Genomic DNA, 21,139 nt, shown 5'->3' on the forward strand with positions numbered 1-21,139 from the left:
CGGCTCCCCCGACAGCCACTCGCCCCGTGGGCCCAGAGGCCGAGGCACTGCCCGAGGAGCCTCTCCCCACATACGGACAGGAACAGTAGCCATGTGTGCAAGCAAGCCCAGGGCAGCGAGCAGGTACCTGCCGGGCCGGAGCAGTGCTGGGTCCAGGAGGTCAGGTCTGTTGGTGGCGCCGATCACAAATACGTCTCTGGTGGAATGAAGTCCATCAAGCTCTGCTAGCAGCTGGGAGACAACTCTGCCAAGGGCAAGAGAGGAACGACAAAGGGACGGACACTCTGGAGTTACTGCTAAACCCACCTCAAGGTGTGAACAAACCCACTCCCCAGACCCCTAGACAATTAGCTGTATTGTTATCACCGGAGCACCCACAAGCCCCAGCTCAGACCAGCCCCATTGTACCGGGCACGGTGGAGACACACCGTAAGGGACAGTCACTGCCCCAAGAAGCTTATAAGCTAAACAGACAAGACCAAGAGCTGGAGTGAGTGTGTGGAGCATCTTGGCTCACCCAGCAGGTCACTAGCAGAGCTGGTCACAGGACCCAAGTCTTTTGGCTTCCCATCCAGTCCCCAAGACCATGCCACCCACAGCACGCCTGCACACCCACCCCTGAAAAGCACCCCCCCTACACACACACAGCCCTTGAGACCCATAGGCCTCTCTAACAGGGCACCACATGGCCACAGGCCAGGAACCCTGCCCTGGGGCAAGAACACAAATGGCCTTGTGATTAAGGCAAGTTCCCAGCTCTGCCAGACTCTCTGTGTGATCTCAGGCAAGCCCCTTAATCTCGCTGAGCCTCCGTTCCCAATGCTGCCCTGCCCCCTGGCACGTGGGGAGGATACACGCACTAATGTCTGTGAAGCGCTCCGATACTCCGGTGACAGGGACCATAAATAGACAGACAGACACACACACACATCTGTGGATCATGTTCCCTACAGAGACTTTTGCTAATCACAGCTCAGACCTGGAAAAAAGCGAATGTTGTGCCAATATTTAAAAAGGGTAAACACGATGACCTGGGTAATTATAGTCCTGTCAGTCTGACATCGATCCTGGCCAAGACAGTGGAGCGGCTGATACGGGATTCAATTAATAAAGAATTAAAGCAGGGCAAGGTAATTCATACCAATCAACAGGGCTTTATGAAAAATAGATCCTGTCAAACTAACTTGATATCTGTTTTTGATGAGATTATAAGTTTGATAAAGATAATAATGTAGATGTAATATACTTAGACTTCTGTAAGGGGTTTCACTTGGTACCAAAGGACATTTTGATTAACAAGCTAGAATGATATAAAATTACCACGGCACACATTAAATGGATTAAAACTGGCTAACTGATAGGTCTCACAATGCAATTGTAAATGGGGAATCATTATTGAATGGGTCTGTTTCCAGTGGGGTCCTGCAGGGATCTGTTCTTGGCCCCAGGCTATTTAACCTTTTTATCAATGACCTGGAAGAAAACATAAAATCATCCTGATAAAGTTTGCAGCCACAGAAATTGGGGGAATGGTAAATAATGAAGAGGACAGATCACTGATACAGAGCAATCTGGATCACTCGGTAAACTGGGAGCAAGCGAACAATATACATTTTAAATTGGCTAAAGGTAAACGTGTACATCTGGGAACAAAGAAGGCAGGCCACACTTACAGGATGGGGAACTCTATCCTGGGAAGCAGTGACTGGAAAAGATTTGGGGGTTGTGGTGGATAATCAGCTGAACACACTGCGACACGGTGACCAAAAGAGCTAATGTGATCCCTGTATGTATAAACAGGGGAAACTCAAGTAGGAGCAGAGAGGTTATTTTACCTCTGCATTGGGCACTGGCGTGACTGCTACTGGAATCCTCTATCCAGGTCTGCTGTCCAAAATTCAAGAAAGATGTTGATAAATTGGAGAGAGGTCAGAGAAGAGACACAAGAATGATTAAAGGATTAGAAAACCTGCCTTATAGTGACAGATGCCAGGAGCTCAATCTATTTAGTTTAACAAAGGGAAAGTTAAAGGGTGAATTGATCACCGTCTATAAGTATTTGTCGAACAAAATATGTAATAATGGGCTCTTCAACCTAGGAGACAAAGGTAGAACATGATCCAGTGGCTGGAAGTTGAAGCTGGACAAATCCAGACTGGAAATAAGGCATACATTTAACAGTGAGAGTAATTAAACATTGGAACAACTTACCCAGGGCCGTGGTGGATTCTCCATCACTGACAATTTTTAAATCAAGAATGGACGTGTTTCTAAAAGTTCTGCACCAGGAATTACTCTGGGGCAGGTCTCTGGCCTGGGCTATACAAGAGGTCAGACTAGCCGATCACAATGCACCCTTCTGGCCTTGGAAGCTAGGAACCTGCCCCTCAGTGTACTCTTGCGTAACGAGCTCATCTGCAAGGCACTGCTGGCAGTCCGACCTGTGTGCAGACTCTGCACCCCACAGGGGCTCAGGCGGGCGGTGAGTGGCAGACACTGCAGCGTAGGCCTCTGGATACCCTGCTGTGTCTATTCTAGCCAACAGACTCTATTCCTAGGCCCACAAATGCGAGAAGCTACCCTCAAGCCTGTGGATGCCTTGTCAGGCTCAGCCGAGCACAGCCACAACACCTTTGTAACGCTTCAGGTTACACCTCCCCGTGCTCAGCTGAGCCTTGCACACATTCACCATGGGAGGCACGTGCTGCCCCAAAATCCCACCTACAGGCCTCTGGCCGCTGGGCTGTAAGAACTTGCAGTCAGGCCTGTGCTTGCCCTGCTGTGAGATTCTGCTGACACGTGAAAGGTGTGCGGTGCTTCACACAGCACTCCCTGCCCTGAGGCGCTTCCCAGCCGACAGAGGGAAAGGAACAAGACATGGGGTATGAGCTCAGCAGTGAGGGCTCTTCGTGGGCAAGGCCTGTGTCTTCATACACGTTCGCACAGCAGCCTGAATGCTGATCCTGACTGAGGCCTCTCCGGTCCTAGCCAAGGGCAAGTAAGTAACTAGAGGTGAGGAGGAAACGGCAGAACGGTTTGGAGGGGGACAGAGAAGCCCGTGGCAGGCAGGAATCTATTCCAGGCTGTAAGGGCTTGGAGCTGGCTCTGTCATTTTAATAAGGGTTTGCCCCACGCCCAGCACCAGGAGGGCCTGATCTAAGCCAGAGGCTTACTTAGGACTTACTACAATCAGTAACAGACAATGACAACGCCCCACGTGTGGGGCAGTGCGCAAGCAGGTGTCAAGCCCACTGTGGCGAAGGAGAGGACTGGGAGGAGCAGGGAGGCAAAGAGTGAGAGTCTCCCCCCAAGCTGCGTGTGCCCGGCCATCTCACACGTGCCCGGCGTGTATCAAATCACCCAGAATCCTAATGTAGCTGCCAAAACAGAAGGGCGCAGCAAGCACTCACCTGTCCATAACTCCGCCTGAGTCTCCGCTCCGTCCCCGGTTGGGTGCCAAGGAATCCAGTTCATCAAAGAAGATAATGCAGGGGGCAGCTGCCCGGGCTCTGGCAAACACTGGGAGGAAAGACACACGCAGAGCATGGGCACCCGAGAAAGGCTACACAGAGAGAACTGGCACAGTGGGGAGCCCCCATCCAGCAAGCAGCCCAGAGTGGGAGGAAAAGAGAGTTACCTTTTCCGTAACTGGTGTTCTTCGAGATGTGTTGCTCACGTCCATTCAAAGGGGCACCGGAGCTGGTCCCCTATGGATACTGCTGAGGGAGAAACTTCCGGCACTGGTGCATGTGGCAAGCACACACACGTAAGCTGGATGGACATGAGCAATCAGTCGAAGAACCACCATTACACCAGAAAATGGCTGGATCCTGCTTTGCAGACACACACTCCTCAGCCCAGAGCTCTGCCAGCTCTCCTGGGATGTGACAGAACATGCCCACAGCTGTTTGGGCAGGAGGCTGCTTGGCAGACAGGAACAGGGCATCTACTCCAGGCACTGGGGTGCACGCGGCAAGTCAGAAAGCACAAAGAGAAGAGGGCGGCTATGCAGGCGGCACCCTGGGACTGCTACCCACCATTATTGTTATTTATTAGGTGTATTGCGGTAGCGTCTAGCAGCCCATCATGGACCAGGGCCACACTGCGCTAGGTGCTGTACAAACACAGGACAAAGAGACAGCCCCTGCCCCAAGGCGCTTACAGTCCAAGTATAAGACAGAAGACAAGAGACGGAGACAGACAGGGGCGTTCAAGGGAACAATGAGGCACGATTGTGTAAATAGACCACACAGACACGGGGGGGGAGGGGAAGGGGAGCGGTAGCACCCACAGGCAGAGAGACCAATGGGATGGCAGCAGATGGCACATTAGCGCCATGATTTTTTGTTCTTTTCTCTTTTTTTGGTGTGTTTAGTTAGCAGGGGATCAGTTAAACGGAAAGAAACGGGAGGGGGCGAGGGCCAGGGAGGAGGAGCAGTGTGGAGTGAAGCCGTGCCCCAGCCCTCCAGCACAGGGTGGAGAGAGTCAGAGAAATCGCAGCCCTTTTGCCTAGACCGTACAGAGGACCCTGCTTTGTCTGCTCCTGTCCCCACTGGCTGGAGTCACTAGCTGGCTCCTGGGGGGAAAGGAGGCACCATCTGTCTGCTAATGGCCCCACAGTGGGGGGGGGGTCTCTACAGCAAAAAGGCTCCTTTCACCACTCCCTCGGCCATCCCCGTTTGTCCGTTTCATCCGTTGGGTCTTATCATAGAGCCAGTCTGTGAGCTCTGCAGCAGCAACTGGCTTCCTGTGACATGTCTGGACACACTCGGACACTGGGGCCCTGAGCCTTGTCTGCGGCCCCTGGGGACTGCCACAACACAAAGAGCAGCGATAACGGAGAGGGGCCTGGGAAGAGCATGGAGCACAGCTGGGTGTGCTTACAGAGGTGTGACAATCAGGGTCCAGACACCCCACGGGGAGAACAGCAGGTCTGAACCCCCCAGAATGAGCAAGTGAAGCAACCGTTCGTATACGACGTGACTGTATAAAATATGGCAAGTCAGGTCTTTTTTGAAACCTTGTAATGTGCATAACTTGCTGGTCATTATGAGATATGGAGGCAGATGGTGGTTATGAATCTATGTCTTTAAGTGTATAAGAACTGTGCTCAAAACCTGTACTACAATTTCAAATACACCTCACAGCCGGGAGGGGTGCTGTCCAGGAAATGCTGGATCCCCTCTATGATGGGGGTACACATGGGAACTGTTCAGGAAATACCTTATCTTAGAAAAGGGAATTGAGCGAATATAGAAGTGTGAAACTTGCCGTGGCCTTTTTATGTTTATTTTCTGTGTGTCTGGCGTGTTTTTGCTTTCCCTATTTCACCTTCGAATCGGGGGCTTTCCCATTAAATCAACCTTGTTTATTTTTAGCCCACGCAGGTCTCTGGTGCGCAAACAGCATGGAATGTGCGTGCCAAAGTGAGCTGATAACTGGGGGCAGGTTTCACTCCTTCAGGGGTGACAAACCAGAGGGGGAAAGTCCGAGTGTCTAGTAGTTAAGAACTTGGGGGAGAGGGACTTCGGGAGACGGGACCAGAAGGGTTGTTGGGGTCACCCTGCCAGGAATAACGAGGCTGGTGGGATCTCAGGTGAGACCTTTGTGCTTGTGGGCTGGCTCCTGGTGTCCCCAGCATCACAGGGCAGGCGGCGACAGGACCCCTCCTTGGTCGGGGTGAGCCCCAAACATGCAGGAGAGCTCTGCAAGGGATGCTGTGATAATTGGGCCTACAAATTTACCTTATTGTGAGCTCAACTTGAAGTGAGTAAAAATTCAGAGCATGATGATAACCTATAACAGTCAATATTGATGGGAAAAGGTGCCAAAAGGAGACAGAAAGAACACAAAGTCCTACTGATATAATTCAAGGACTGTGTTCAGATCATGCCAGGTAAACAAGAGAAGTGTGGGACCCGCAATTGATTGGTGTGTTGGAAGTCTCTGGACACAAGCCAAAATTGGTGTGTTGGAAGTGAGACCCGATAAGTGGACAAAATGATGTGGGAGGGCTACTCCCTTTCGGGGGGCCTTAAAAAGAGACTTGGGGTGAAAATTAGCAGAGGCGAAGCAAACTCAACAAGTGCTGATCGAAAATAAAGCAGCATTTGTCTGCCAACAGCTGCTCCAGAGAGCTTCACCATCATGATTGCCATCCCAGACTGTCTCCTGGGACTCCAGCATCCAGCAGGACACCATGGTGCCGCCTTCATCCTAATCCTGAGAGCTGTCCTGATCGGACCAGGCTAGAGAGAGGGCGCCAGATGACATCACCATCTCCACCGGCTCTGACTAGATCTCAAACACCACCTGGGATGTGAGACTGTCAACTCCCCTCCCTCCCCCGTGTGTTCTTTTCCTTCCCCACCTTATTCCTTCTCTTTCCGATCTCTCTCCTTTGCCTTCTGCCTAAGGAGCGTCTGGCTTAGTTGGCCAAGACTGCATATTTTGCAACACTTCAGCAAGCCTGTGACCAGAAAGAGGCAGCTAAAAGCAATGCCCTAAACAGCGCAACGCTGATCAGACCAGGTGCTGGGCCTGAGTTTTTCCAGCAGCGAGGTTGCAAGTAAGAGTTAGCACCAGAGACAGAAGCTGCATTTTCTATATTTGCTGCTCTTTTCCCTCCCCTCTTGGGTGTGTGTCTTGTTTTTCCTTTTCAGAAACGGGATCAGACTTTAACCATTACAGCGCCAGTGCATCTCAGCGAACTGGTTCTGTTTTCCCCAAGGAGGACAGTGAGACGGCCAAACAAGGGAGACAATCTCTCTCCAGCCAAAGGGAAAGGGAACAAGGGACGTCGTTAAAACGAGAGCCTGACTTAATACTTGACATTTCAAATGCTTGAATGTTTTCCCGTCCTTTCTGTCTCTTTACTAGATGGTCATAAGGCTGTTTGATGGTGTGGTTTGCCATGGCTCTAAGCAGGCTGAGGTCTCTTTATGCCAAAGCCCGGACCTTGTTTAGTGCGGTTTAACGCTGGACAGTTTCAGGGTCACGTTAGCACCTTTGACTGGGTCCATTTAGTCCATGTGAATTAATACAGCAGGGACATCAGGCAGCTGGAAGCAGGAGCAGGCACGGAGCCAATGGAGGCACTCAAGGAAGAGATGTGATGACTGCAGTGGCAGATTAGAGGAGAGGTAAGGAGCAGGGAGGCCCAGACAAGAGCCATTATGGACATCAAGGCTAGAGATGGCCAAGGTATGGAGAGCTGGGACAATGGAGAGAGAGCAGACGGGAAGAGAGGGAGAAGTGGGCTGTCACACAGAGGATTTAGTAAACTTGATGCAGGTGGGACGAGGGATGCTGAGCCAGTTGGCCCAGGACACAGGTCAGATTGGTCCGCTGTCCCCAGCAGCCTCGCTGTGGGCAGAAGTTTGTTGGACGAGCAATAGGGCCAAATTCTATCCCCTTCCTCCTACACCAAGGAGGAGAAGCAGGCTCCCGGAGCGCACAGCCGTCCTGCCAGCCACGTTCACAGCCACGAGCCGAGCCCGCCACTCACCTTCACGCACATTCCCTTCACTCTGCCCCACGTACATGTTAATGAGCTCCGGCCCTTTCACACTGCAAGGGAGAGAGCAGGGACCCAGTTATACTGGCCCTGGGCAAAGGAGCCCCGGCCACACAGCACAGGACCAGCACCCCACCCCGGGAAAGGCCAACCCCTCCTCACCTGAGGAAAGTCATGGTGCACTCAGTGGCCACAGCTTTGGCAAGCAAGGTCTTTCCTGTCCCAGGAGGCCCGTAGAGCAGAAGGCCAGAGCGGCGCAGCCCCACGGACAGCAGCTCCGGGTGCTCCAGAGGCAGCTGGATGGTGTCCAGGATGTCCTTCTTCGCCTCCTGGAGCCCACCGATATCCTGCCAGGTGACCGCGGGGATCTGCAGCGAGACCGACAGCCCAGTCACCCGCTTCATCCCCAGACCAGAGCCAGCTTGCTCCAGACCCCAGCTCCAGGACTCTGGTTGGCAGCTGTGCGAATAGGGCATACTGACACCCCCACGTCACGTGCTCCCTGCCTGGTGTGCATGGTGTACATCCTTGATCTGATTGCACCCCCTTCTCTCACCCCCTCACCGCCCCCAAACTCCAGCCCATCACCTCGGACTCCTCCACAGCTCTCAGCCCCCCCTGCACTGCCTCAAAGGTCACACCACCCTCCGCTCCATGCCCTCCTTCACACGGCACGCCTCTCCCTGCTGCTCTACCCTGTCCTTGAAAACCCAGCCTCCCCCACCAGCCCCATGGCCAAACCCTGGCCTGTGCTCACCCTGCTGCCTGGACCAGGTCACCCATTCTTCAGACCCTTTCACTGGCTTCTCTTGCCTTCCACATTGGATTCATGCCCCTGACCCTGCCTCGCCCCCCGACTCCCTCTTTCATTCCACCCAGACTCCCTCCTCCCAGAGCCGTGCCCTGCCCCCGCTTCCCAGGTGGCCACTTCCACCTGGAACTCCCGCCCTCTCCCAGCTCAAATCCCAGCTGAAAACTGAAGTCTCCTAAGGAGGAAATGATGGCTGTGTACGAGCTGCTGCTTGAGACGCCCCCTCCCCGGGGCGCTGGGTGTCTGAATAGCAAGCTCCCAGAGCCAGGGGCCGTTCTGTGCAGTGCCAAGCACGCTGCCTGCTTTCCAGACACACAGCTGGAACAGTAACTGGAGGGAGAGACCTTTGCTGATGGGACCAAAATGTTGCAGGTGCTCAGAGAGCCATCCGCATGACAAACACATCGATAGTGGGTCACGGACTATTCCCATCATTGTCTGCAGTGTCCTTGTAGCTGCCTTGGTCCCAGGACATTAGAGAGACAAGGTGGGGGAAGGAATCTCTTCTATTGGACCAACTTCTGTCAGTGAGAGAGACAAGCTTTGCTCTTGTTCTGGTCTGGGAAACTAACTCAGAGTGTCACTGCTAAATTCAAGGTGGATCCGATTGTTTAGAATAAGCGGTTAACACAAATTTCAAGAGACCATTCAAGGTGAAGTGGCCTGTTAACACTCCTCCAGTCATTGGCCAGAAGTAGTGGGTTACAGATCGTTGTAATAAGCCGTAAGTCAGGGTGGGCAAACTTGTTGGCCTGAGGGCCGCATCGGGTTTCTGAAATTGTATGGAGGGACTGTTAGGGGAGGCTATGCCTCCCCAAACAGCCACGCATGGCCCGTCCCCCCCCCCCCCCCCCCCCCCCCCTCCTCCCCCCCCCCCCCCCCGGACCCCCCCCCCCTGCCTGCCCCCCGCCGCCCATCCAACCCCTCCTCTCCTTCTTGATTCCCCCCCCCCGCCCCCGGGACCCCTGCCCCCATTCAGCCCCCCTGTTCCCCGCCCTCTGACTGCCCCGATCCCTATCCACACCACCGCCCTCTGACCACCACCCCGAACGACCCTGCCCTCTATCCAACCCTCCCTGCCCCCTTACCGCGCTGCCTGGAGCACCGGTGGCTGGCGGCGCTACAGCCGTGCCGCCCGGCTGGAGCCAGCCATTCACCGCGCAGCACAGAGCACCGAGTCAGGCCCAGGCTCTGCAGCTGTGCTGCCCCAGGAGCTCGCTGCCCAGAGCACTGCACGAGGCAGTGGGGGAGGGGGAACAGCAGGGGAGGGGCCGGGGGCTAGCCCCCTCGGGCCAGGAGGTCAGGGGCTGGGCTGGAGGGGCCCATGGGCCAGATGTGGCCCGTGGGCCGTAGTTTGCCCACCTCTACCATAAGTCCAGTGTCTCTGCTCAGTCCATGGTTTTTAGTGTCTAGCTCCCAGGCCCCTCTTCAGAAGTGTTGTGCAGGTTTCCTTTGAGGATGAGGACTGAGAGGTCGGGTAGAGAGAGATCCCTCTGTGAAAAGTGTTCACCCACCGGGGATAGGGTGTTTTTGTCATTTTCCTGCGTGAGTTCATTCGAGAGCGGACACTCTGGGCAGTCCTGGAGTGGAAATCCCAGCCTGGCACCCAGCCTGCTGGTCTCTGAGTGGGGAGTGCAGTGCGGGAGAGACCCCCGCGTGGCTGTTGCTAATCAGGGCTCCGCGAGTGACCATCAGGTGCCTATCTACTGCAGCGTGGCTTTATGTCCCGAGGGATGGGGTGAGGGCCATTCAAACTGACCTGGCAAGCTGCACAGATACCAGAGCCTTGTATCTTTCCCCTCTGCTCAGTGGTTCATACCTTTGGGGCTCCAACTGCCTGCGAATGAGTCTCATGCAGCTGATCCAACGCAACATTCAAATCCTCCGCGAGAACAGGGAACCCAGCAGCACAAAAATCTCTCTCCTCGTCCTCACTCAGCCCCCCTGGGAAACTGGCACAGAGAAGGGGAAAAGTCTACGTCTGTTCTCTTCACACGCTCAATTCACCACAAACAACACCTCTCCCCCTGCGCTGTCCCCACGACCCCTGCCCCTTCCTGCTAGTCCCTGCACGGTCCTCACTGCCCCAGACCTGGCACTGTCTCAGCCTCGCTCCTGCTAGTCACTGCATCTCCCTCACTGCGCTGTCTCAACCATGGCCACAATCACTGCACCAGTGTCACTGCACATAGTCACTGCACCTCCCTCGCTGCACTTTGTCCCCACCGCCACATAGTCTTTGCCACGTCTCCACCACGGGTTTGTCTTGATCACAGCCACATTCTCTGCACGTGCTCTCACCTCCCATAGGAAAGAGGATGCAACATGGTTATCTTTCCACCAGCGGAAATGGAGCTTTTCATTCCCAATGATTAATGTTCTGGATACAAGCAGGCACGCTGCAAATTCACAGATGATCACTCACAGGCCCATCTACTTACCTTGAGGTTAAGATCCTGGTGCAAGCTGCCCGGCCGCCTTGGGCCAGCAAAGCGCAGAAATCTCCCAGCACAAACCCCTGTGAACATAGAAACAAAACCCGTGTCCAATAGTGAAGAGCATCAGTGCCACTGTGCACACTGGAACCAAGGTCAGCTTCCTTTTCCAACAGGGAGGCTGGAGGTACCTGCGCAGATGCGTGCGCGCACCTGGGTGCTTAGCCTGGCATAGGTAATCACCCCATTTCCACACCCAACAAGCCAGGCGAGCACACAGCAGTAACCGCAAAGGCAAGTGTGGGTGCAGAATTCTGCACGCCTGTCTACAAACACCCCCTCTGAAAGTTCGCCCCAGTGAGATTTAATGCAAAAAAATCTAAATGACTGCAACACTGAAGCTGTCCGGTTAAAAACCACTAACATTAACGCCAGGCCAAGGACAGTCAGGCTCCAGGAGCAACACAAACCCAGCCATGCTGCACAGCCTGCATGCTACACACACAGCCTGCTCCCACGATGCAGCCCCCCAACCCACAAGCCAGTACATGGGGTGGGGCCTGCCTCCTCCCCAACTGTCCTCACCCGTGCGAGCGATTTGTTGCCTGCCGGGGGGACTCTATCGAGGCTCCCCGAGGACCATCACCTATGTCCGTTTTCAAGGCTCAAGCTGCCGTCATTTCTGCAGCGCGGTGACTGATGGACTAGTCAGAGGAGCTCAGAACAGCCTCCTCTGCCTAGTCACGTGCCAGGGCCACCCTCCCCCCGTGCCACAGGCAGGCTGCACTCACCGCACTTCTCCGCGCTAGTTTGGCCAGGCTCACTTCCTTGCCCAATGGAAGGCTGGCAGTGAGCGTGCTCAGCATGGCCTTCCGCTGCTCTTCTGACGGGGCCTGGACCGTCACCTCGTGGAGGAAAGCTGTCTGCACGTCTGCCAGGACGTCCTGAGGCCGGCACGTGGTGGCAACCACCAGAACAGGGTAACCGCTGAGACACAAACACACCAGAGAAACAAGAGCCGTCAGGCACACAGCAGAGAACCTGCAAACAACAGCCACCATCCTCACACAAAGCTCCTCTGCCACGCACGGGCATGTTTGCATGTCAGCACAATCTGCTACAAGAGGTGCCTCGTTGTGCCAGGCAGAGCTGCAGTTCTGAATACAGCTTGGGAGACTACTTCTACTCCACCTGCCCAAGTCAACCCTACACCACTCTGCCCCCAGGCGCCTCCAAGGTCCCCCCACAAGCCACAGGGACCCCCACCAGTGACATCACATCTTCCCTCCCCGCCCTCTGTCCTTGTGCCATGCCCCACAGCTCCTGTTATCTGCCGTCAATCTCACAAGTGTCCCATTGCTCCAGCTTTCCATCAGATCCTGCAGCTCTGGCTTTGCCTCACCCCTGATACGCTAAATCTGCTTTAATGTCTCATCGGAGCCAACCCAGGGAACTAAAACAAGATCCTCTCGGCCCCGGAGGCCAAATCTTCTAATTCCCCACACGTCAGGGCTGCTCCGCTGGCAAACCCTGGAGGCTTTTTGAAATAAACTGAGCAAGCCTGGGAAATTACCCCAAAGCCCAGTGGGATGTTCTGGAAGCTAGTGCCTAGACACTGCAGTGGTTGTTGCCCAGGGAGTCCCGAGGCAGAGAGGGGAAGGGCCTCAGGTGCAAGCTGGCAGTGTCCAGGGAGGGTCCATACCTAGATCCCGTATCTCTGTCCAGGAGGAGGTGCCTTAGTGTAGCAGTGACTCTGGAGTCCTCTCCCAGCCCGTCCCGGTCTCGTCCCAGCAGCTCGATGTCCTTCAGCAGGAGCACACACGGCCGGAAGAGCTCAGCCTGCGCAAAGGCAGATTGCAGCTTCATCTCCGTAGCTCCACTAGTGTCGCCACACAAACTAACGCAGTCCACCTGCAGGAAACCAACCGAGAACACAGAGATTGTAGGGGGCTGCTCTGCTGAGGCGAGGGGGCAGACCCTGCAGGGAGGAACAAAGGAGCAAACATGAGTTCTCCATAAGAAATTCACAGCGAGGAGCTGACAGAGCTGGATGCTGGCAGGGTAAGTCCAGGGCCAGCACCAGAGAGAAGAGGCAGCGCCTGGGACACAGAACGGCCACTGAGGCCAAGGCAGAAGGTGTGCGAAGGGGGTGCACACAAATCACAGATGGGAGAGCTGTGGGGGAGGCCCAGGAGGGTGGAGGAACGTGGCAGCTGGGAGAGGCAGTACGAAGAGCAGAGGGAAAGGTATCTGGAGCCATTTGGCCAACACACCCACAACAGGTCTGGGGAAAGGAGAAGGAGCAGGCAGAAAAGACGAGAGGTGGACAGAGGCCCAGCCACTGACCAAACGGCAAACACTGAAAGGAGCCACCAGGGAGGGAGAGGAAACCAGTGACCTCGGTGGGTGACTCTGTAAGGTCTGAGGCCTTTTTCTGCAGCAAGCAGCAGCAGCCAGATTAGGGCAGCAGCAGCCAGGAGCGAAGCAGCATCCTCACATTCCATCTAAATTGCATCAAAACAATGTAATATCGGGCTGCTACGAAGGCTCCTGTCCTAATAGCACCCACCACCACCAGATAAAGAAACAGGTGTTAAGATGGTTAAAGAAAACTTAGTTTGACAGCGTCCTGTCTGACAAGGAATCACTTATCAACAGCTGTGATTGTGAAATCTCTACTTCTATTGTTTGGCCTTTACGGTCCCCACTTCTCTATGGTTTATCTGTAGGGTCGGTCTCGTTCTTTTATTGTTTCTGTTTGTTGCGTAACTAAATTTTTACAATATTTAAATCAACTAAGATGATGGGATGTGATTGGTTAAAGAATTGTTTTGTAATGGACTAGGATTGGGGGGAAATACTGGTTTGTAGGACTTTAGTTTACAATGACTGGTGAAGGTAGAGCTAAGCAGGACCCGAGTTTCACTCATTGTATAAACTGGGGTCCAAAAGGAACTCCAGGACACAGCTCCAAGATCAGAGCTGCCAGACCTCAACACGCTGCCAACCACACTGCGCAGAAGCTGGAGGAGCCCAGGATGACCTGATCCTGACTGGCCACCAGGAAAGGTTCATCTGCCGTATTGGCAGTGGTGCGCATTGTATGCTTAGCGTGTGTGTTCTGTCTGGTAACTGTTAATAAATAGAGGTTAAGGATATTACTGTGTAAGGCTCGTTCACTGGTAAAAGGCCCCGCAAACCCGCAGAAGATTACGCCCTGAGCCCTAAGAACTGGGTAAGAGTGGCCCTGAGCCCTAGGAACTAGGAAAGGGTGGGGGTGTCTAAATTAACCGGGTTATGCCCTGAGCCCACGGAAGGGTAAAGGTGGGTGCCCTAGAGTGTGCGGGTAACAATTCCACAGTGGGAAACGCAGCTTGAAGGTGCCAAGAGAAAAGGTTTGCAAGAAGGACCCAGCATGCCCTGAAGAACACTGGAAATTTCCACTAACTCTATTCACATAGGAACAAACGGTGTAAGTGAAGGAAATTCAACAGATCACCTGGGACCTGGGAAAAAGCTGAAGATGGAGGTTGATGCAGGCGATCCTCTCAGACGTCCTTCCCATGTCACGTGTGAGTGGAGTCCAGCTGTTGGTGTTGGGAGCAGGGGGTCCAATTCATGGAGCATCAGAAGAAACTCAACAGATCAGGCAGTCTCCACTTACAGAGACGGGGCTACACAAGTCTGGGGTCAGAGCTAACAGGCTGCAGTTCTGAGTGCTGGGCAGGCTTCCAGAGGGGAGGGGGGGGCTTCCATTTAACACAAGTAACCTGGGATGTATTTCCCATTTAAAGAGAAAATGGAGCTGTTCTGCAAGAGAAGAGGCAGACCAGGTGTGGGGGTGGCAGAGAACAGAAATGCACTACGGACCATGGAGGAGAAGTTATTATTGCTAAATTATGGTGATTACGGCCAAGTGGGTGTAACTGAATCCCACTGGGATGGCTCAGAACTGGAGTGTCGGTGTAAAGGGGTGCATATTCTCTCTAGGAGAGAGAAGGGAGGAAAGGGGGGGGGTAACTAAGCCGGTTTTGTACAATGGGGCAGTGTAGGAGGTGCTGGTGAAAACCTGGGTGACGAAGAGAGAGATCAAACCCTCCCTGCACCAGCTATCTATGAAGGTGGAGTACTCCCGCAGCCTGGGGTTATGAATGTATGTTTGTGTATATCGAAAACTGTACTCAAATTGTGGTACGACTTCAGCATCACCTCACAACAGGGCGGTGAAGCAGACAGCAGGACGGGCTACCATCCCAACCAGGGGAGACTAGCTTTGAGTAAGCAGCCATTGTCCATGCCAGGAAAAAACAACAAGGAACCATCAAAACGATGGGAACAGCTTGAAACTGAAAAGAAAACTCCAGTCTTCGAAAACTAAGGAAGGAGGGAGTTTTCCCCATTTTGAGTATCTATTGTGACTGAAGAAAAAACTGTAACCCCATTTAAAATGGAAGGGATTTGAACTTAAGTTTACCCAGAAGTAGCAGATGGAGGCAGAGAGAGAGAGATTAATAAAATGTTCAGGCACCTAGAGTTTGGAGCAGGAGCTTTTACTAATATAAAATCAAACACAGATTTTGGTGGCATACCAAACTCAGCCAAATTATAATGGAAACTTTGTTGCAATCTCCGTTCCGGAGAGGAAGCCGGGTGAGGGAGATGTGCACACATCCATGGAGTGGGGGGTAGGGCACCAAGGAAACCAGCTGCACAGGAAATAGAGAGACGGGAGAGAACATGGGGTGGAGTTGCTAGGACCAAGTGCAGAGGAGACAGCCTCTGGGGGAGAGGAAGTGGCTCTTTGGTGTTATTTCACTTGCTTATTCGTAGCTCAGCGCCTGTGTTGGAGAAAACTCCTGGAATTCTCTACACGTGGTAAGTCCCCCAACCAACTGATCCCCAACATGCAACTCAACTAAAAGAATTACCTTGAACAAGTGGAGATTGAGGCAGCTACATGCTGCTCTGACAGCCGTCAGTTTCCCCCCACCACTGGGTCCCGCCAGTAGAATGCTGCCTGTTCCACGTAGCGCGGTCCCCCTGGAACACAAAGGAACCTATCCTCGTCACCACAGAGCGTGTGGGCCCCCGCTCACTCACTGGCACGTTATTACCGCTGCAGTCAGACTCCAGCACCAGAGAGACTCTGCGCCAAACCCCAGCACCTCTGCAAGCAAAGACCCCTCAGAAACCATGGGATCCAAACACCTGCAGCTCTTGCCACAGACAACCAGTGTCCTGGGTAATGCCGCGGAGCGAAAACCAACCCACAACACAAAACAGCCCCACGCTGAGGAGCCCCTCCTCATAGCAGATGGAACGCCCCAGTACAAGGGAGCTGTATCAGTGTGAGCTTACCTGCTGTTCAGATGAGGCCGGAGAGCATCACAGAGCTGCTTCACCACATCAGAGAGCCCGGCGGGAGACAGACTGCTCCAAAACCCATGGCCACCACGGCTTGGGGAAGATGGCACAGCGCTGTTTGTTGAACCCACCTGCAAGGCAGGAAATAACGCTTTCCAACCACACCTCAGAAGGGATGTCTTCTCAAGTCACCCAGCATCCCCTAAAGCAGCGGTTCTCACGCTTCATTGCACCGCGACCCCCTTCTGACAACAAAAATTACTGCCCGACCCCAGGAGGGGGGGGCCGAAGCCTGAGCCTGCCGAAGCCCCGCCACCCCGGGTCGGGGGGCCAAAGCCAAAGTCCAAGGGCTTCAGTCCCAGCTAGGGGGCCTGTACCCTGAGCCCCGTTGCCCTGGGCAGAGGGGCTCGGGCTTCAGCTTCAGTCCTGGGCCCCAGCAAATCTAACGTCCAGTCCTGGCAACCCCACTAAAACAGGGTCCTGACCCACTTTGGGGTCCTGACCCACAGTTTGAGAACTGCTTCCCTGAAGCACCTATCTGGGGAGTAGAGCCATGAACCTCTTCCATGGCCATTCAGTGTTCCTACATCATCCTGGCTGTGCGATCTTAGCCTCACACATCTCCTATGCACCCTCCTCGGCCTCCCGCTGACACCTTACCAGGTACAGCGACGTGTTCTGGATGTCAGCCAGGTACCCCACAGACTGCTCTCCTTCCACCACGCCTACAATCTTCTTCACCTTGAAGTACAGCTCCGGCCAGCTACAGGAAGAGAAGCCGCCTGAATCCCAGCAGCCGAGGCCTCGGAAGCAAGATGAGCTTTTCCTCACCGGGAGGCAATTGGGGCCTCTAGGCCCCCTGGTTACACACATCATAAACCAGAACAGGCGGGGGCACAACACTGCTCCCCCCCCCCCCCCCCCAGCTGGCAGACAGCGGGAAAGTATCTGTCCGTAAGTGTTCTGTATTATTTGAGCATTTTGCACATTCTGTTGCTTAATAATCCCGCTGTCGACATGGGGGTTAGGTCGGTAAAACTACATTGCTGCGGGGTGTGGATATTTCACACCCCTGAGCGACACAGTTATACCGATACAGGTCTGCAGTGTAGACCAGACCTGAGAAACAAGTCTGCTCCGAGAATATGTATCCTTTGCATAAAAATACCCCACCTAAGACTTGTTTTGTTTTGTCCACATTTAAAAAAAAAGTGTCTTGGCTGGTCTGAAAAGCACTCGACTGCACACACACAAACCATCAACTGTATCTGTAGTCAGAACCACCCCCTCTGCACAGAACTGTGTACGTGCTAAGGCAGTGGTAACCCAGGCACTCTCGACAGAGAGCGTGATGAACAAGATGATGACGATGTCGTCACCAACACTATTACATTTCAATCATATCGGTACACATTTATTACTAGATTTTGTTTTACTGGTTAGATAGTTGTTGTGATGCTTTGAGGTAAAAAAAAATCCACTTTTATGTCTTGCAATAATATACAGAGTCACTAAACTAACAGAAACTAATGCAAATATTTCCAAGTGGTCATTTTAACGTTTTGATGATGGCATTGTTTATCCCTGTTTCTATGGCAACGGAACCACTTGAGCGCTTCATATCAGACTTCATCTTAAAGTGACACAATAAAGCTTTCGAATGAGGTATGATGCGCATATGTATAGAGAGGATACGTTTAGTCAACCAAATTGGTGGTATCTGCCACTCACTATATAAATTAAACCCCCCAAAAGACCCTCTTGCACCAGAAGAAGACTATCCACATGGGGAAATATACCAGTGTAACTCCAGAGGTTTAAATTCACACCTTAGTTTATACCATTATAATATTCCCACTTAGACAAGCCCAAACATCGACTTCTATCTGCTTTTCTGTCACTTAACAGCTGCAGTGCACTCCTCCCTCTCCTTCGCTTCTCTCCCTCTTGCAGCCTCTTTTCCCCACCAGTTGCTCTCAGAGGGCCGCTTTGCTGAATTGATGTGTAACCGTATACCCACCTAAAATCCAACACAAACTTTTAATCCAAAAACCCCAACAACAGACCAACTCTGAGCTCCAGGGACAGATCAGAAAAGACTCTATCACCTGGCTTCAACTGAGCCAGAAGGGAAAAGCAGTTCTTTAACAGCTGCCTGAAAAGGCATAGGGAGATCCCTGCATACCTAAGAAATTTCTCTGAATTTCCTTCCAAGAACTCAGGATGTCCAGCTGTCGGAATACACAGGATATCACCCGCCTGGACCAACCTGCAACAAAGCAACAGCCACGGTGAATGATCAACTGTCTTAGGTTGTGCAGTCCTCCACATCTTCAGAATATTAAACCAGTGAGAAACAGTAAATCAACCCATCAGCAGCGCTATCTTTATCTGAGCAGGAGGGGGAAAAGCCATTCAACCCCATCAAGTGTGTCTCTCTACTCTAAAAAACTCAGACAACTGGCTTAAAACACCAGATTTAGCACTCCCAGGTTCCTGAGGGGACGCATCTGGACTCCTGTATGGGGAATGCAGCTTTACCATGTTTGAAGAATTTGGTGTGGAAATAGAGATATTGTTGGTATTTTAAGAACAGGTTAGATAAACATACATCAGGGATGATCTAGGTAAACTTAGCAGGGGGCTGGACGAGATGACCTCCCGAGGTCCTTCCAGCCTGACATTTCTATGATTCTCTTTTTTTTCTATTCAGCATCATAGGGTTGCACAGCACCTTACAGACAAAGTGAGAGCTCCTGCCCTCCTGAATTTACAGTCTAACGTAGACATCCTATAAGACATCCTATAAGGGTATGATGACAAAGTTAGGGATCAGGGTGGGGGGAGGGAAGTGTTACATGAGAGAGAGCATGAGAGATCATGAGAGCTAGTAAACAGGAGCAGCAAACAGGGAAGTGATGTAAGGGAATTCTCCAGATGCAGAGAGAGACTACCGGGACCTGTAATGGTCAACATATTCATATATGATGTGGAAAAGGGAGTGAATAGTGAGGGTGGCAAAATCTGCAGATGATACAAATTACTGAAGATAGTTAAGTCCAAAGCTGGTTGTGAAGAGTTACAAAGGGATCTCACTAAACTGGGTGACTGGGCAACAAAATAGCAGATGAAATTCAATGTTGATAAGTGAAAAGTAATGCACATTGGAAAACATAATCCCAACTATACATATAAAATGATGGGTCTAAATTAGCTGTTCCCACTCAAGAAAGAGAGCTTGGAGTCATTGTGGATAGTTCTCTGAAAAGATCCACTCAATGTGCTGCGGCAGTCAAAAACACAACATTAGACACCAATAAGGGATAAATAATAAGACAGAAAATATCATAATGCCACTATACAAATCCATGGTACGTCCATAGCTTGAATACTGCATGCAGTGCTAGTCATCCCATCTCATAAAAGATATATTAGAATTGGAAAAGGTTCAGAGAAGGGCAACAAAACTGATCCAGGGTATAGAACAGGGTCCATATGAGGAGAGATTACAGAGGCTGGGATTGTTCAGTCTTAGAAAAGAGACAACTAAGGGGGGATATGTTAGAGGTCTATAAAATCATGACTGGGGTGGAGAAAGTGAATAGAGAAGCATTATTTACCCTTTTGGATAACACAAGAACCAGAGGTCATGTGATTAAATTAACAGGCAGCAGGTTTAAAATAAACATAAGGAAGTACTTTTTCATACAATGCACAGTCAACTTGTGGAACTTGTTGCCATAGGATGCTGTGAAGGCCAAAAGTATAACCAGGTTCAAAAAAGAATTCATGGCGGACAGGTCCATCAATGGCTATTAGTTAAAATGGTCAGGGACATAACCCCATGGTCTGGGTATCCCTAAACCTCTGACTGCCAGAAGCTCGGACTGGCCAAGAAGGGAGGAATCACTCTATAATTGCCCTGTTCTATTCATTCCATCCAAAGCATCTGGCACTGGCCACAGTCAGAAGACAGAATATTGGGCTAGATGGACTACTGGTCTGACCCAGCATGGCCGTTCTTATAACAAACAGTTACTCATCGGATTTTTTTTAAATTAAGTTTAATACTGGTTTTACAAACAGTGCCCAGAATGAAGATGTTTGGAAAGGGCCAGCCGCGGAAGTTTCTATCTTCAAAGGACATGGAGAACAATCGATCACTGTCCTCTGTATAGCAGCCCGTAGCATATTTGAAGACTGTTATCAGGTTCGCATTCAGCCTTCTTTTCTCAAGACCAGACATGCCCAGTTTTTTTTAAACCTTTCTTCATATCATTTTTGTTGCTCTCCTCTGGACTCTCCGCAGTATATCCACATCTTTCCTAAAGCGTGGCGCCCAGAACTGGACACAGGACTCCAGCTACGGCCTCACCAGTGCCGAGCAGAGCGGGACAATGACCTCCCATGTGTTACAGACAACACTCCAGCAGAAAGGAGTACTGAGGAATGATTTGAAGGAGGAGATTGAGGAAGCTTAGCACAAGGTCGGGGGATATCCCAGGGGGAGGAAGTAGGGTGGATCGATAGTGGAAAACAGTTCTCAGTATGTGCCCTAGACTACTTTGCTGAGTTAAGCAGGCCCCCCGGTGGGATGTTCCAAATATTCCCAGGTTAGTTTGTGATCATTCTCAGTGAGTATTAATGGGTTTAGTCAACTGTGCAATGGGTACTTTGGAGGTGCATTGCTCATTGGGTACTTAAGAAGCAGCGATGAAGCATGGCATGGAGATGCTCCCTTCTTCCTAGGGCGATTAAAGGGACAAAAATAACGTGTCATCTTTACCAAAAGGCTAACCTGGGAGTTTGGAAGTGTTGGTGGAGAATACTGTCATAGACTCCTCTGGTGCTGTAGGCTGGTGAGGAGACAATCTCTACGTGCAGTTCCTTCACAAAGGGCGGTATGGATAGCAAGGACCGACTTCCTTGTCTCTCTTCCATACCAGGAGCTTCCCCATACCTCTGCAAAGGAAATAATGGCCTGGTGGAGCCTTAATGGGGCTGTATCGCCAC

At 52.0% G+C, this 21,139-nt stretch overlaps 1 protein-coding gene across 1 annotated transcript in view; it reads right to left on the bottom strand.

The window, feature by feature from the left end:
• Positions 1-21,118, bottom strand: part of PEX6 (peroxisomal biogenesis factor 6) — a 26,465-nt gene extending 5,347 nt beyond the window's left edge. Inside the window, exons 1-13 of the mRNA XM_026653157.2 lie at positions 20,925-21,118; positions 18,312-18,395; positions 16,787-16,889; positions 16,121-16,257; positions 15,691-15,802; positions 12,465-12,673; positions 11,554-11,749; positions 10,769-10,845; positions 10,147-10,279; positions 7,679-7,884; positions 7,508-7,569; positions 3,411-3,519; positions 128-244 (exon numbers count right to left, since the gene is read on the bottom strand). Of these exons, the coding sequence (XP_026508942.1) occupies positions 128-244; positions 3,411-3,519; positions 7,508-7,569; positions 7,679-7,884; positions 10,147-10,279; positions 10,769-10,845; positions 11,554-11,749; positions 12,465-12,673; positions 15,691-15,802; positions 16,121-16,257; positions 16,787-16,889; positions 18,312-18,395; positions 20,925-21,067 (1,688 nt within the window). The 5' untranslated portion in view covers positions 21,068-21,118. The remainder of the gene's footprint in view (positions 1-127; positions 245-3,410; positions 3,520-7,507; positions 7,570-7,678; positions 7,885-10,146; positions 10,280-10,768; positions 10,846-11,553; positions 11,750-12,464; positions 12,674-15,690; positions 15,803-16,120; positions 16,258-16,786; positions 16,890-18,311; positions 18,396-20,924) is intronic.
• Between the last annotated feature and the right edge of the window lie 21 nt (positions 21,119-21,139).

Source organism: Terrapene carolina, unplaced genomic scaffold (assembly GCF_002925995.2).
Source record: "Terrapene carolina triunguis isolate 2854851 unplaced genomic scaffold, T_m_triunguis-2.0 Scaffold132, whole genome shotgun sequence".
Lineage (NCBI taxonomy): Eukaryota > Metazoa > Chordata > Testudines > Emydidae > Terrapene > Terrapene triunguis.